This window comes from Nicotiana tabacum, chromosome 8 (assembly GCF_000715075.1).
Source record: "Nicotiana tabacum cultivar K326 chromosome 8, ASM71507v2, whole genome shotgun sequence".
Lineage (NCBI taxonomy): Eukaryota > Viridiplantae > Streptophyta > Magnoliopsida > Solanales > Solanaceae > Nicotiana > Nicotiana tabacum.
The window spans coordinates 72,443,892-72,460,334 of NC_134087.1; the positions used below are offsets into that span (position 1 = coordinate 72,443,892).

Consider the following 16,443-nt stretch of genomic DNA (forward strand, 5'->3'; position numbering starts at 1 on the left):
TGACCAGCCCATATTGTATCATGACTCTTCCTTATGATCCGCCGTCTAATGTCTCCAAACTTAGGCACGTAGACCCGCCGACCCATGGTAAGCAATATGCCGTCTTCTACCCAAAAACATCTCGTCTTGCCCTGGTTGGCTAACTCGATAAGTTGTTTGGCTGCTGGGTCATGTTGCATGCCTTATTTTATAGCCTCCCGAATATCCCATCTCGCTGAAGTGATTGCAGCAAACTCGGCTTTCCGGCTCAAGGCATCGGCTACAATGTTACCTTTGCCCGGCTTATACTCCAGCGCATAATCAAACTCGGCCAAGAAATCCTACTACCTAGCCTGCTTTGGTGTGACCTTCTTCTGTGTCTGAAAGTAGCTAGTAGCCACATTATCAGTCTTGACCACGAACCTCGACCCGAGCAGATAATGTCTCCATGTACGAAGGCAATGCACAATGGCAGTCATTTCCTTCTCTTGTACCGTGTAATGCCGCTCCGTCTCATTTAACTTGCGGCTCTCAAATGCTATGGGATGCTTATCCTGCATCAGGACACCCCCAATGGCAAAGTCTGAGGCATCTGTGTGCACCTCAAAAGTCTTGGCAAAGTCAGGTAATGCCAAGACTGGCTCCTCTATTACAGCTGCCTTAAGGCCTTCAAATGCCTTTTGACAATGCTCCGTCCAAACCCATGGCTTGTTCTTCTTTAGCAACTCAGTCAATGGTGCGGCCTTTGCTGAGTATCCACTGATGAACCGACGATAGTAGTTAACAAGGCCAAGGAAGGATCTCAACTCAATTACCTTTATGGGTGCCTCCCACTCCTGGATAGCACGTACCTTAGCCTCGTTCATGTGTAGCTCGCCATTGCTAATGACATGGCCCAAGAAGTGCACCTTTGATTGTGCAAACTCGCACTTCTCTCTCTTGATGTATAGCTCGTTCTCCCGCAAGACTTGGAAAACCTTCCTTAAGTGCTCCATGTGTTCCTCCAAGGTGTTGCTGTAGATGACTATGTCATCTAGGTAGACTACCACGAACTGATCAAGGTAGGGATGAAAAATCTTGTTCATAAGGGTGCAAAATGTGGCCGATGCATTGGTTAAGCCGAAGGGCATCACCAACCACTCAAAGGCTCCATATCTCATCACACATGTTGTCTTTGGCTCATCCCCTTCCGCAATGCAAACCTGGTAGTAGCCCTTTCGAAGATCCACCTTGGTAAAGTACTTGGATTGCCCAAGTCTATCAAACAAGTCAACAATGAGTGGGATCGGGTACTTATTCTTCACGGTGACCTTATTAAGTGCTCGGTAGTCTATGCACAAACGCAACGATCCATCCTTCTTCTTCTAGAACAATACTGGTGCGCCAAAAGTTGCCTTTGATGGGCGAATATGACCAGCATCTAGTAGCTCCTTCAATTGTTTCCTGAGCTCCTCTAGCTCGGGAGGTGTCATACGATATGGGGCAAATGCAGGTGGCTTAGCCCCTGGCTCCAACTCAATCTTATGATCCACCTCTCGCCTGGGCAGCAAGTGCTTAGGCAACTCCTTGGGCATGGCATCTTTGTTTTTCTTAAGCAACTTCTCTATGCAAGGTGGCACTCACTCTTGAAATTTTTTGTCTTCCTCTAGACTTGCAATGGTTGCCACGAATGTCGGCTCCCCCTTCTTGATCCCCTTGACAACTTGCATAGCTGAGAGTTGTGTTTGGATCTGTCCGTGTGGCATAGCCACTGTAGGTACCACGCAAGCTCCTTCTCGCTCCATAACCAAGAGACGTTGGAGGTAGGGGTCGATTAAAGTATGACAATGTCTAAATAACTCTTACCCCAGTATGATGTCAAAGATATCCATAGCGGTTACGGTAAAGTTTGTCATACCTTTCCAAGTTCCCAATTTAACACCAACTCCATTAGCTACCCCCCGAGCATTCTGTATCTCAGCATTCATGGTCTTGACGCGAGAATTGGTTGGAGCAAGCTTCAATTCTAGTCTCTTTGCGGCAACCTCAGTCACAAAATTATGAGTTGCTCCAGTATCCACCATTGCACGAGCGGGCTTGTTGTTGATGGTGAGATCCACGTACTGATTGCCATTCTCGGTAGGTTGGATAGCTTGCTTCGTGATAGCACCACATAATCCGATCATACCCAACTGTGCGGTTCCCGGACTCTCTCCTTGTGGCTGCTCCTTCCGCTCACGTACCATGGCACTGAGGCTCTTGAGGTCAGGACAATTCCTGAATCCATGTGGCCCTCCGCATATATAGCATCCCTTCTTCTCGACCTGTGCCTTCTTCTCGGCGTACCCCTGACGACCACTCGACTTTTTGAAATCTTGAGTCTTGGATTATTGTTGTTGTATCTCCTTAACTTTGCCACGGTCTCCCCCACCTTTGGCATTGTTAACCTTTGACTCTTTGACATTGCCTTTGTCGTGCTTGTCATTCCTGAAATCAATCAATGATTCGGCCTCCACTATGGCTTGGTATATATCAGTGACTTGTCGGCGTTGCAACTCCTGCTTAGCCCAATTTTGCAACCCGTCTATGAAGTGGAACAACAAGTCATCATTGGTCAGGTTGGGGATTTGAAGCATAAGGGTAGTGAACTCCTTGACATAGTTACGTATGCTCCCTGTTTGCTTCAATTCCCTAAGCTTGCGCCTTGCCTCGTACAAGACGTTGTTTGGAAAGAACTGTCGCTTGAACTTTGCTTTGAACTGATCCCATGTGCTAATAGTACATAGACTTTTATCTACGTCGGCCATCTTCCTTCTCCACCATAGCATGACAATCTCTGAGAGGTACAATACTGCAGTGTTGATCTTAGACTCCCTCGTCACCACAACATTGCTGGCTACCTCGGTCACGCCAGCATTGACATGCTCCTCGAGTGACTCTATCTTTGCCTTCATAGCATCGATAGTACTCAAAGCCTCCATGAGTCTGCACTCTAAGGCAGTGATGGTTTGCCTTAGTTCCATCTCAGTCTGTGTACGTCCCTCCAAGTCATTTCAGATACTCTTAATCTCTTCAAGAGTGTGCCCCTCAAGAACGTTAAGGGTGCCTTCCACCTTCCCCAAACGTTGGCCAAATATCTCCACGGCGTCCATCCCCGCGTTCATCTTCATCACCCACTCTTTACCGAGCGAGACGTCCTCTGGAAGGACCTTCACTTCATCCTCGCTCGCCTCAGTGGCAGATGGTTCTTGGGATGTAAGCCCTTCGTTTGACACAACCTCAAGTGGCACCTCCTGGCTCTTGTTGGTGGCATTCCTCTTTTTGCTACGACCACTCTTGCCAACAACATCCTGGATGACGTTGGCTTGGGTGTTGGCAGCGTTAATTTCTCCGTCGTTCGCCATTCCCTTAGTTGAAACCTTCGCTCGGATACCACGTTGTCACGTCCTTAGTTGTTAACTAAGTACACATACGACACTTGATAACTCGCTCACGTTCTTGCTATGTCAAGTCAGCCTTACTACACTCAAGATCGCTAAAAGAATGGAAGAAAGAACACAAGAGAATTTTTAAAGGAAGCTTTGTATTAGAGAGAACTTGAATTGTTTGCATGATGAATTACAAATGAATGACCCCCTTTATATACTAGTCTCCTAGGGGCTAGTGTGTAAATATTAATTATTATACAAGTCCTTGATATTTACAAGATAAGGGCTTTTTCTATAATTTTCTACAAGCCTAGAAGATTCCAAGGACTTTCCTAGCAAATTCATAAGGATCTAGGTTATTCCTAAGGAAATGTCCATACCTATCTAGAATCTTCTCACAAATACTAGCCTTCTTCTTATGTAAGCTTCCACGTGACATTAATATATGTCAAATGTCGCTTAGGTGGCATGATGACATGGCTGGTCATCACAAATAGCTCTAATATATAGGAAGAGGGGTCAAAGGAGAATCAAAGGGGAGAAAAGAAAAAGTTATCGTCTAGTTTATTTTTCAAATGGTTTTTAATTTAAAAGACAAATAGAGAAGAATCTTGAGTCTTGACCTACTTGGTATTATGGTCCGTTAGATAAAGCTTTATAAAACATATAGCCGAAGTCGCGTAAAATGACACATTTAGAGGGTGTTTGGCTAAGCTTGTAAGCTGGTCAAACTGGCTTATAAACACTTTTTGGCTTATCTATGCGTTTGGTAAAATTAAAAGTGCTTATAAGCCAAAAATAAGCCAAAAGCCATAAGTTGGTGTCCCTTAACTTATCAAATTTCAGCTTATAACCACTTTAGGTTTGACCAAAATATTTACTATTCTTCCCTAAAATACTTCTTTTTAAAACAAAACTTTTCGTATACCCAATTCTTTAGTTGCTTATTATTAATTTTAGTACTTTTATCCAAACACGTAACTGCTTATTTTTAAAATAACTACTTTTAAATAAGCTTTTCAGCACTGGTTAAGCTATAACCTCGCAAAAAATGGCTTCTCTCTACCGCCGTCTCCATGATGTATTCACCAAGACCGCCAAACCCCAGGTCCTTACTGCCATCGCCGATGTCAAATCCAAAGTTCCTCAACCCGTCAAAGCCATCAGTAAACCCGAATCCTCTAAAGAGCAAACATTTCGGTCGCTGATTCGTAAATTCAAGCAAGACTCAAAGAATCCTAAATTTCGCCGCAGTTATCAAAAATATGCATCTTTCGTACGCCGGCTCATCCAGGACGAACAGTTCTCAGCTATTGAAGATATCTTCGAACACCAAAAAGTTTACCCAGAAATAAAAAGTGAGCGTTTCGTTGTACGATTCATTTCCTTGTATGGGAAAGCTGGTATGTTTGAGCATGCCCAGAAACTGTTCGACGAAATGCCTGACTTAGACTGTGAGCGTACAGTCATGTCATTCAATGCTCTACTGGGAGCTTGTGTTAATTCGAAGAAATATGATAAAATTAGTGAGATTTTCAGGGAATTTCCTGGAAAATTAGCTATTGAGCCAGATGTTGTTTCGTATAATACGGTGATCAAGGCCTTCTGTGAGATGGGTTCACCGCATTCTGCAGTTCAGCTAATTGAAGAAATGGGAAAAAATGGAATTGACCCTGATGTTATTACTTTCAATACACTTTTGGATGTGTTTTACAAGAATAATAATTTTTCTGAAGCTGAAAAAATGTGGACTTTGATGGAAAAGAAGAATGTTATTCCGAATGTTAGGAGTTATAACTCGCGATTACGCTCGTTGGTAGAGAACAGTCAGGTTGTAGAGGCTGAGGAATTGTTTGAGGAGATGAAGAAAAGGGGAGTAAACCCTGATACTCATAGTCATAACGCGATGATTTCCGCTCGGACAAAGGATGGCGATTTGGAATTGGCTAAAAGCTGGTATGCAAAGTTGGAGGAAAATGGTTGTCTTCCTGATCTTGTGACATTCGTGTTACTTATTCCTCTGGCCTGTGATAAGGGTGATCCTGAGTTTGCTTATAAGTTGTGCAAGGAGTGTATTGTTTTGAAACATACTGTTTATACTAGTATAATACAACGGGTTGTTGATATGTTGGTTGCTCACTCCATGATCGAAGAAGCAAAAGAGCTTGTGAAGATGGGAAAGAACTGCTCTTTCCATTATAAGCTGACAGTGCCAAATGATGCCTAGTAATATCACATCTCTTTGACAGTTCGTCTCCACTGGTTGGGATTATGATATTACAAGTTTTCTGTTTCGATGATTAGGTGGTCCTTGTGAAAGAATTAGAAGATCTTGTGGAGTCAGGGAAGATTAGAGAATTAGAAGATCTTGTGGAGTCGGGGAAGATTAGCTGGAACCATTATATGCTTACAGAAGGGGAAAAGATGCCTAGTGATATTACTTTTCTGTCAAAGTAAGGAGTTTAGCAGCAGGATATAAGGAGTTTCTTGTTTCAATGATGAGATACCGCTCGCATTAATTGGCGCTTCCAGTTTCCAAACTTCCAATTGCCAACTAATTAAACAAGAAAGATTTTACTCTTGCCAAAGGGTTTTTCTTGTTTACTTGTAGAACTTCATGTGCAACGTCAGAAAACAGGAATTTTTGACTTGTGTTTTACCTTGATTCCCCAAGGAAAGTCTATCTTAAAATTGTATTTTCTCAGTGTCACATTTGTAGTAGTATTTTTTTTTCCCAGTATTATTTGCTTCACTTCGTGATATCCTTGATAATTGGAGTTAATTGTAAACATAGTGGTGGAATCTTTACAAGTGGTGGACTCTTCTGTTTCCGTGATACAAATTTCTATAAGAAACTTCATGATCATCTTATGGGTAACAAAAAGTCTACTGATTTGAGTCAATTTTATATTCCACGACAGCGCTACAGGTGGTTGATCAACTCATTCCAGAAAAAGCCAAAGAGCTTGTGGAATTGGGAAATAGTCGTTCACTCCTTAATGGATTCATGTCAACATGTACCTATCAGAACTCTAAAGAAGACACTCATCGTATGTCTAGTTCAATCCATTCGAAGTAATTATAGACTAGGAAGGTCTCTGCTAGAGGTTAAGTAGGTTAAAAAATAGAAATATTATGAGTAATAATATTAGCATATAATTAGGGAAAAAAGCAATTGCTTACCTAAATTGTTTTGTTGCAATATAAGTTTGTCTGGTTAATGACATTTTGCAGGAGAACGGAAGTTCGACCTTTGATCCGGCCAAATTTTTTTCGTTCTAATAAGACATTGAAGAGAATTTTTTAAAAGGAACTTTTAATATCAGGTTCATTTTGAATAATTGGATCTTAATTTAGTAGGTGGATTGCCTTTTCAAAAGTAATTTTTATGTCCCAGTTACATTTTCTTTTGTGTAAATGTCTCAAAACGTAAACTTTAGTAAAGGCTTTTGAAATAAACCAAAAAGTGATAGTTTCATCCCAGATAGTTTGTTAATTGCATTAATCCATTCTGTCCCATGTAATTGCATGTGTCTTTACAAAGCTTAGACAAGATATAAGGTATATAGTCTGAAATTTGAATCACTCGTCCTAATTATATTATGCATTTCTCCTTCGACAATAATAAGGCTTCTCTTTTTATGCATGTACAAGTATGCCTAAATCATATGAACCAAGCGTGCTAATCACTGTATTTTACTGTGTTGCATAATGTTAAACATGTCCCTTTCGATTCCTATCTCATCATATATTCTCTCTCTTACACTCGTAATTGTTTGCTAAGAACGATTATCTTTGGTCATGGTTTGATCGATGCTGCTGCCCTATCTACAAGTTTGATTTTATGGGTCAACAACTTCCTGCTCTAAATACAATTTAGTATTTAACCTTTGTCGTAATCTTTGAGATAGGAAGTTCCTCTAAAAATAAGTGTCCATGTTCTGATTCCAATCCTAGAAGATGGATGCAAACCAGTTTGGTCTTTAAGGAACATGACCAACTGTATGATAATTTTGGATTCAAGAAACAGGAAAAACTGCACTTATTCTTCTTTATTTCAATTTTGTGTTCAACAGAAGAAAATGGGTAATGTCCTGCCTTAGCAAAATAGTACTGGGCAAATAAAGTTCAGCCTAAGATAAGCTTCCTTTGGGAATTAAGTAAAACACATGTCAGAATTGCACATATTCACGAAACCTTTTGGAACACCAAATTTAATCTTTTTAATTAGCTGGCAATTGAAAGTGCCAATTAATGCTGGAATAGGTGGTGTCTCAATTGAAAAAAAAACCTACTTACATATTGCACAACTCAAATCAGTGCTGGAATAGGTGGTGTCTCATGATTGAAACAAAGCTCATGATATAGTAACCCAAATCAATAGAGGAAACATATACCGACCAAACTTTGACAGAAATATTGTATCGCTGGGCATTTATTCCCTTTTCCAGCTTATAATGGTGGCATCTAATTCCCTAACTCCACAAGATATTCTACTTCTTCGATCACGAATGTCACACTCAAGGAAATTAGAAACTTGTTAAATCATAACCCAATCAGTAGAGGCAAACAACTCGGGTTAACAGAGATGTAATATTACTGGAGATCGTTTGGCATTGACAGCTTATAACGGAAAGGACAGTTCTTTCCTATCTCCAGAAGCTCCTTTGCTTCTTCGATCATCGAGTGATCAACCAACGCATCAACCACCCTTTGGATTGTACCAGTAAAAACATTTAGTTTCAAATTAATACACTTCTTGCACAAGTCATAAGCAGAATCAGGATCATCTTTATCACATGCCAGCGTAATAAGTAACTTGAATGTGGGACGATTAGGAGCACAACCGATTTCCTCCAACATAACATACCAAATTTTAGCCAATTCCAAATTGCCATCCTTTGCACAAGCTTTAATCATGGAATTATAAATGTATGTATCAGGATTTATTCCCCTATTCTTCATCTCCTCAAACAATTCCTCGGCCTCTACTACCTGATTGTTTTCTACCAACCAGCGTATTCGCGAATTATAGCTCCTAACATTGGAAATCACATTCTTCTTTTCCATCAAAGTCCACATTTTTTCAGCTTCAGAAGACATATTATTCTTGTGAAACGCATCTAAAAGTGTATTGTAAGTAACAACATCAGTGTCAATTCCATTTTTTCCATCTCCTTCACTGCTAAAACTGCGGAATGCAACGAACCCATCTCGCATAATGCTTTGATCACCGTATTATACGAAATAACATCTGGCTAAATAGCTAATTTCCCAGGTAATTCCCTGAAAATCTCACTAATTTTATCATATTTCTTTGAGTTAACACAAGCTGCCAATAGAGCATTGAATGATATGATTGTACGCTCACAGTTTAACTCAGGCATTTCGTCGAACAGTCTCCGGGCTTGCTCGAACATACCCGCTTTCCCATACAAAGAAATGAGTCGTACAACGAAACCCTCATCTTCTATTTCTGGGTAAATTTTTTGGTGCTCGAGGATATCTTCAATAGCTGAGAACTGTTGGGTTCGGCTGAGTCGTCGTACGAAAGATTCATAATTTACATGCCTGCAGCGGAATCTGGGATCTTTTGACAAATACTTGAATTTACGAATCAGTGGCCGAAATTTCTGTTCTTTGGAGGATTCGGGTTCACTGATTGGGTTGAAGGGTGGAGGAACTTTGGGTTTGGCGTCGGCGATGGCTGCAAGGACTTGGGATTTAGCGGTGTTGGTGAAGACATTATGGAGACGGCGGTAAAGAGAATAGGACATTTTTTGTGAGGTGAAAATATTAAATGTGTCATTTTTCAGGATTTCTGATTTTATACTTTGGGGACCATAATACCATTTATTTAGGATGTTATGCTTTTTCTTTCTTTCTTCGACAACAACAGCGACCCAGTAAAATTCCACAATTGAGGTATGGGGAACGTAGTGCATATGCAAACTTTACCCCTACTTAGATGGAATAGAGAGAATGTTTTTTATAGGCCATTGGCTCAAGGAGACGGAAAAGACGAGAAGAGACAACAGTAGAGAGAATGTTTCTGATAGATCATCGGCTCAAGGAGACGGAAAAGACGAGAAGAGACAATGTGATGACATGATCGGTCGTTTTATGTAATTGCGCCTCGTTACTCCCCCCCACACATGCTCCATACATGTGTGTTTATAATTTTATGATTTACGGGGTTGATTAGTTTTGTTCTGGGAAGATTCCAGGTTGATTTAGATCCTTTGGTTCCTGACTTAGAAGCTTAAGTTAGAAATATTGACCAAAATTTGACTTTTGTGAAAACCATCTCGAGACGGTGTTTTGATGGCTCCGATAGCTTCGTATCGTGATTTTAGACTTGGGCGTATGTCCGGAATCGAATTTGGAAGTCCATAGGCCGATTTGTGTTGTTTGGCCAAAATTTGGCAATTTGAAGTCTAGAAGTTTGATCGTAGGTTAACTTTTGGCGATCGGGATCGTAATTTGGTTTTGGTACTTGGAATAGGCCCTTTATGCTATTTAGAATTTGTCTGCAAAATTTGGTATCGTTTGGAGTTGATTTGATAGGATTCAGACGTTTAGTTGCAATTCTAGTAGTTCTTGAACTTTGAAATTCATGCGTTTTAGTGTCCTATTTGTAGTTCTAGATGTTATTTTTGTGTTTTGATCGCGCGAACGAGTTCGTATAATATTTTTAGACATGTGTGGATGTTTGGCTTCGAGCCCCGAGGGCTCAGATGAGTTTCGGACGTGTTTCAGAGTGTTTTGGACTTATCACAGAAAATCTGGTGTGTTGGTGCTCTCATGTAGCAATTGCGAGCACCAGCCTCGCATTTGCGAATATAGCACAATACCTTGTTCGCGTTTGCAAAGATTAAGCTTGAGCTGGGCAGTTCGCATTTGCGACCAAATTATCGCATTTGCGAAGGGACAAGGTTCGCATTTGTGAAGTCCTTGTAGGCTGGGCAGTTACCATATTTGCAAGAAATTCTTCGCAATTGCGAGGGTTCGTAATTGCGAACCTAGTGTCGCAATTGCGACATCTGTAACTGAATAAAGGTTAGAAGGTCAGGATTTCATATCATTGTATCATATTTTAGAACCCTAGGCTCGGTGGGAGGCGATTTGGAGAGGGAATTTTCATCTACAAAATATTTGGTAAGTGATTCTAATCAATTTCCAACTATATTTCATGATTATATCTTAGGTTTAACATCAAATTTATATGAATCAAAGAGGAAAATTTGGGAAACTTTGTCAATTTGAAAAATAAGAATTTGAGTTTTGAAAGTAGATATGGACTCGGATATTTAAAATAATCACATATATGAACTCGTGAGATTATGGGTAACCGGAATCTACCTTTGGACCCGGGTTTTGCTCGGGCGGGCCTCGGGTTGACTTTTGTTGACATTTTGGAAAAAATGTAAAGATCATAACTTTGTCTATTGTAGTTGTTTTCTCTTGCATTGTTTGATGATATTAAGTCAATTTTAGTTAGATTTGAGCCGTGAGGTGACGAATTTTAGGGGAAAAGCTATTTCCGAGGGTTGAGTTGGCCTAGTTGAGGTAAGTATCTTGCCTAACTTTGTGTCGGGAGACTACCCCTTAGGAATTGATTTGTTTGTGCTAATTGTGTTGTGTGAAGGCCGTGTACGCAAGGTGACAGGCTATATTTGGTATTTGACCGGTTTAGACTATTTAGACTCTTATCATGCTTTTAATTGAATTGTCTTAACATGTTATATCTTTCATTGTTAATCCACCCTTTCATGTGCTAATCTACCCTTATATGCTTTATTTGACATTGTTAATATTGTTTCACTTCTTACTTGCTAATTTGCTCTTATATACTTTAGTTGAAGGTATCGCCTTCCTTGCGTTTTGTTACATCTTTAAATTGTTGAATTACTTGTAGTTGAAGTTGTTATTTCGTGAAATATCTTGTAGTTGAGTTATTGGTGTTGAAGTTGAGAAAGCCGTTATCATATTAAGGCAAAGATGTTAATTGTTGAGATATCTTTTTTGTTATGCTATTCACTTTTATATTATTATTATTGAGATTCTTGTGCACATTATGGTTAAGTCATGGGCTATTTGTTGTGAAAATATTGATATTGTTGATTCTTCTGGCAAGTTGTGGCGTATGGGCACTTGTAGTTCGAATTGTGATTATGTTCTGATATTGATACGCATGCGGTCATAAAAGGCTTGGGGTTGATACGCATGCGGTGAGATAAAGGGGTTTGATACGCGTGTTGCTAGTAGGAGAACTACTTGAAGCCACGCAGTATGATAAGGTGGGCTAAAACGCGGGTAGCTATTTCGGAAAAAATATTTTTTAAAACTAAATGTTAGGCTCCCTCGGTGATATAAGGAAATATTGTGATTGAAATTGAGAATTGTGAATTCGAGGCGGTACCTCGGTTGTGCTTCTTGTTGTATATGAGGCGGTACCTCGTTTGTGATTCTTGTGTTTATTTCATGTTGTAAAAAGTTATTGGTGAAATAGTTCTTGTTGCTTTCATTCTTCCTGTCTTACCAGTTTTGTCCGTATTTGACTATTGTGTTTCTCTTTATTTTGTTTCCTTGTTGTTATCTCTATGGTTACAATCTGGGCATTAGTCTATGTTGTTAACCTGCTTCGTTATCACTTATTTCTCTGCTTTCTATTACTTCTTGTTATTATCGTTCTGTTTATTATGTCCTAGTAGGTGTCTTGACCTAGCATCGTCACTACTCTATCGAGGTTAGGCTTGATACTTATTGGGTACGGTTGTAGTGTACTCATACTATGCTTCTGCACATCTTTTTGTGCAGACCCATGTACGTTTGCCCGTGCTAGACGTTAGTGATTGATTGTAGTTGTTTTTTTCGGAGACTTCAAGGTATACCTGGTCGGCATCCGCAGGCGTCAGAGTTGCTTTCCCTTATCTTTCATTCTATTGTATTTTTTATTGAGACAGTGTTGTAGTAGATATTCCAGATTATTCTGTGGAGCTTATGACTCAGTTCCACCGGTTTGGGAAGAGTGTTGTTGAGATCCTACTTTAGAAGTTTATATGAGTTTATCAGCCTTGATTTTTTTGGGTAAGTAAAGTATATTATTTACCAAGAGAAATATGTGCAAGTATAATCAGACCCTTCAGGACAGATGGCCCCAACCTTGGTTTTGGACTAATTGTGGCGCTTCTAAACCTATTATCATTCACGTCTTTGCATACATGCAACTATGGATATACAGTAAGTTCTTGCATGAAACTAGCTAATTTTGGTCTTAAACTACTCCTGTAGTGAATTTCCTGGACAATCAATCGTGTGATGTCTTTCACTGTCCTCTTCTTCTGGTTGAAGATTCTGCAGTTCCTTTCCTGACACACATAGTAGATGGCAACAGCAAGCATTAGCCTGTATACCACCCCTCTTGAGTTCCTTTGATTAGCATGTATGATGGTCCATTCAAGTTCCTCATTCCAGCCCTGTACACCTCTATCAGTCTTTGCTTTAGTATTTCTGTTGAATATTTCTATTAAGTTATTATTAAATGTTAGGCTTATCTAGTCTTAGAGACTATATACTATCGATATCCTAAGGTGGAAAATTGGAGCCGTGACAAGTGTATACATAGACCTTACCTCTACCCAGATAGAGTAGAGAGTGTTTCTGATAGACTCTCGGTTCAAGGAGATGAAAAAGACGAGAAGAGACAATATATCAGTACCATCAACAGAAACCATAGAAATAATACCATCACCATAAGAACCAGAAAATAGATGAAATTGCAATAACAATAACAGTAACTAAGGCTCAGTGCTATGAAAAACGAAAGTATAGTATGAACACAACATTAACCACTAACAGTTAAGATCAACCCTATCAAACTAGCCTCACCCCGGTACGGAGTAGAAAATACTCGACTACCTCCTAACCTACAACACTAATGCTCGACCTCTACACCTTCCTATCAATGGTCATGTCCTCGAAAATCTGCAGCCATGTCATGTCATGCTGATCACCTCTCCTCAATACTTCTTAGGCCACCCTCTACATCTTCTCGTACCCGCCAAAGCCAATCGCTTACACCTCCTCACCAAAGCATCATGACTTCTCCTCCGCACGTGCCCGAACCATCTGAGCCTCACTTCCCGCATCTTGTCATCCATAGGAACCACGCGCACCTTCTCCCGAATATTTTCATTCATAATCTTATCCATCCTAGTGTACCCGCACATCCACCCCAACGTCCTCATTTCTGTTACTTTTTTTCTGGATATGAGAGTTCTTAACCAACCAACACTCTCCCCATACAACATGGCCCGTCTACCCACTTATGATTTCTTTTTCTTCCTTTTTTACTAACTAGTATTAGTACCCGCACGATGTGCGGATAATATTATGATCCTGCTAAATTTTATAAATTAAAAAGAGCAAATTATATGAATAATTATTGACACAAACTTAAATATTATAACCTCATATATAGCCGGTGATACAAACAAATAAAAATACAATATGATTCAAAAATAAATACTCCTCCCCTTTCAATTTACATAAAATATTTTTCTTATTAGTTTGTTCCAAAAGAATGACACATTTATATATTTGAAAATAATTTAACTTTAAATTTTTTATTTTACCCATTTTACATATAATCAGAAGTTCTTACACCCATGCAAATATCATGACCCCCACAAAACTATTAGGATCATAAGTTTCAAAAGTTTTCTTTTTCGTTCTTAAATTTCGTGTCAAGTCAATATCTCATCTATATTGAAACTGAGTGAAGTCATACTATATAGAGTAATAACAAATAAAAATACATTTAGTAATATCTTAATTTAAATTATAAAAATATATTATATTATTATCTCAACATAATAAATTCTCACATCAACATCAACTTCTACCAACCTAAAATTACACGGTGACAAATTAATATATACATACATGATAATTTATTAACAACTAATATATTCTAACTTTTGGGAGTTACCAACTTATAAACACAGTTGGATCGTAATTTGCTCAATAATTTTGCTAGTTACCTCAATTTTAACCACACAATTAAAGTCACATTGTTTTTAGCAATTTAAATTATACCTTTGGGATATAGTTAAGATTAATATATTATAAATAAATAAATGTTAGCCTGCTTTAAATATTTTTCTTCCACGATGCACATGTACTAAAAGAAGATGAGTTCTTACATGAAATTCTTAATTAAATGAATTTTACCTTATGATTTTATGATCCACTTTATTTTGTGCCAATAGCAATCTCAAATAGTGCAATTATATTCATCTTCGTGTTTTGTAACAACCCGATCAGTCATTTTGAGCTTTAGCACGTTCTTCGGTGGTTTGAGGTCATGAACAACTTCACTTCAGGTATTATGACTTGTACGCATCATCGGAATTGAATTCTAGGAAGTTCGGAGTTGATTTGGAAAGAGAATTCTCATTTCGGAAGCTTTAAGTTGAAAGAGTTGACTAAGGTTGGATTTTTAAGTAAACGACCTCGGAATCGGGATTCGAAGGTTCCAGCAGGTCCGTATGATGATTTCGGACTTGGGCGTATGTCCGTACCGAGTTTTGGAAGACCCGAAAACGTTTCGGTACCTATTGTGGAAGTTAGCATTTTGGAAGAAATTTCATAAGTTTGGGTTGAAGTGCATTTCGGGGTTATCGATGTCCCTTTGGGATTTCGAGTCGGGGAGTAGCTCTGTATGGTGATTATGGAGTTGGGAGTGTGATTGGAAGTGAATTCGGAGGTCCGTGGGTCGTTTTGGAGTCATTTGGCTAAAGATAGATATTTGAAGGTTTTTGAGAAGTTTGACCGGAAGTGGATTTTTTGATATCGGGATCGGAATTCGATTTCGAAAGTTGGAGTAAGTCCATAATGTCGAATATGACTTGTGTACAAAATTTGAGGTCAATCGGACGTGATTCGATATGTTTCGGCACCGAATGAAGAAGTTTGAAATTTTAAAGTTCAATAAGCTTGGATTGGAGGTCGATTCATGATTTTTGCGTTGTTTGATACGGTTTAAGGCCTCGAGCAAGTCCGTAATGTGTTTTGGGATTGGTTGGTGTGATTTTACAGGGTCCCGGGGGCCTCAGGTAGATTCTGGATGGTCAACGGATTGAAAATGGAATTTTGAAAAAAGGCTGAAGTTGTTAGTTGCTGGTGTAACCGCACCTGCGAGACTAGGGCCGCAGGTGCGGAGCCGCAGAAGTGGCCATATGGTCGCAGATGCGGTTTTGACCAGAAGTGAAGAGACCGCAGATGCGGTCAGGTAGCCACAGAAGTGGAACCGCACCTGCGATGGTTGAGGCGCAGAAGCGGAAAGGGAGCCTGGTGAGAAACCGCAGGAGCGGTAGAAAGGCCACACTTGCGGAACCGCAAAAGCGGTCAAGGGATCGCAGGTGCAGAAATGCTGGAGGCAGTGAGGTTCTCTTAAATCGGGGGTTGGGTTCATTTCAACCCCATTTCTTCCATTGGAGCCGATTTTGGAGCAACTTTGAGGTGCCATTTTCACCACCAAGCATGATGTAAGTAATTTATGCTAGTTTTTGGTTAAATACATGATTATATATGGATTTGGACATGGAAATTGGTAGAAACTTGGGGTTTGAGGGGAAACCTAGAAAATTAATATTTTTGGATTTTGACCACGACTTTGGGTATGAAATTAAGAGAAAATCATATATTTGAGTTCAGGAGTTCATGGGTAAAGTTAATCTTCGAACAATTTTGGAATCCGGGCACGTGGGCCCGAGGGCGTATTTGTCAACTTTTCGATCGGAGTTAGGAATTGTTATAAATTGGATCATTAGGGGTAATTGAGTATATATTAATGGATTTGTATTATTATTGGCTCGCTTTGGAGCTTGTTCATCTGTTCGAGTCTTCGGAAGAACGTGGAATGCCGATTATTGGTATTCGGAGCGAGGTGAGTCTCCTTTCTAACCTTGTAAGAGAAAATTGTCACCATAGGTGAGTTAATTGGTTATGTGTTCCTATTTGTGGGGGCTACGTACACACGAGATGACGAGAG

General features: G+C 39.6%; 2 protein-coding genes across 2 annotated transcripts; both read right to left on the reverse strand.

The window, feature by feature from the left end:
* Nucleotides 1-7,982: 7,982 nt before the first annotated feature.
* Nucleotides 7,983-8,606, reverse strand: LOC107791748 (uncharacterized). The gene has a single exon (XM_016613881.1). It carries the CDS (start codon nt 8,604-8,606, stop codon nt 7,983-7,985), a length of 624 nt encoding a protein of 207 aa, XP_016469367.1.
* Nucleotides 8,607-8,644: 38 nt separating this feature from the next.
* LOC107791747 (small ribosomal subunit protein mS79 (rPPR3b)) lies at nt 8,645-9,163 on the reverse strand. The gene has a single exon (XM_016613880.1). It carries the CDS (start codon nt 9,161-9,163, stop codon nt 8,645-8,647), a length of 519 nt encoding a protein of 172 aa, XP_016469366.1.
* Nucleotides 9,164-16,443: the final 7,280 nt, after the last annotated feature.

What these genes read in the sequence shown, in the direction of transcription:
- LOC107791747 (XM_016613880.1), bottom strand. Translation starts at nt 9,163, where the DNA reads ATGTCCTATTCTCTTTACCGCCGTCTCCATAATGTCTTCACCAACACC.
- LOC107791748 (XM_016613881.1), bottom strand. Translation starts at nt 8,606, where the DNA reads ATGCGAGATGGGTTCGTTGCATTCCGCAGTTTTAGCAGTGAAGGAGAT.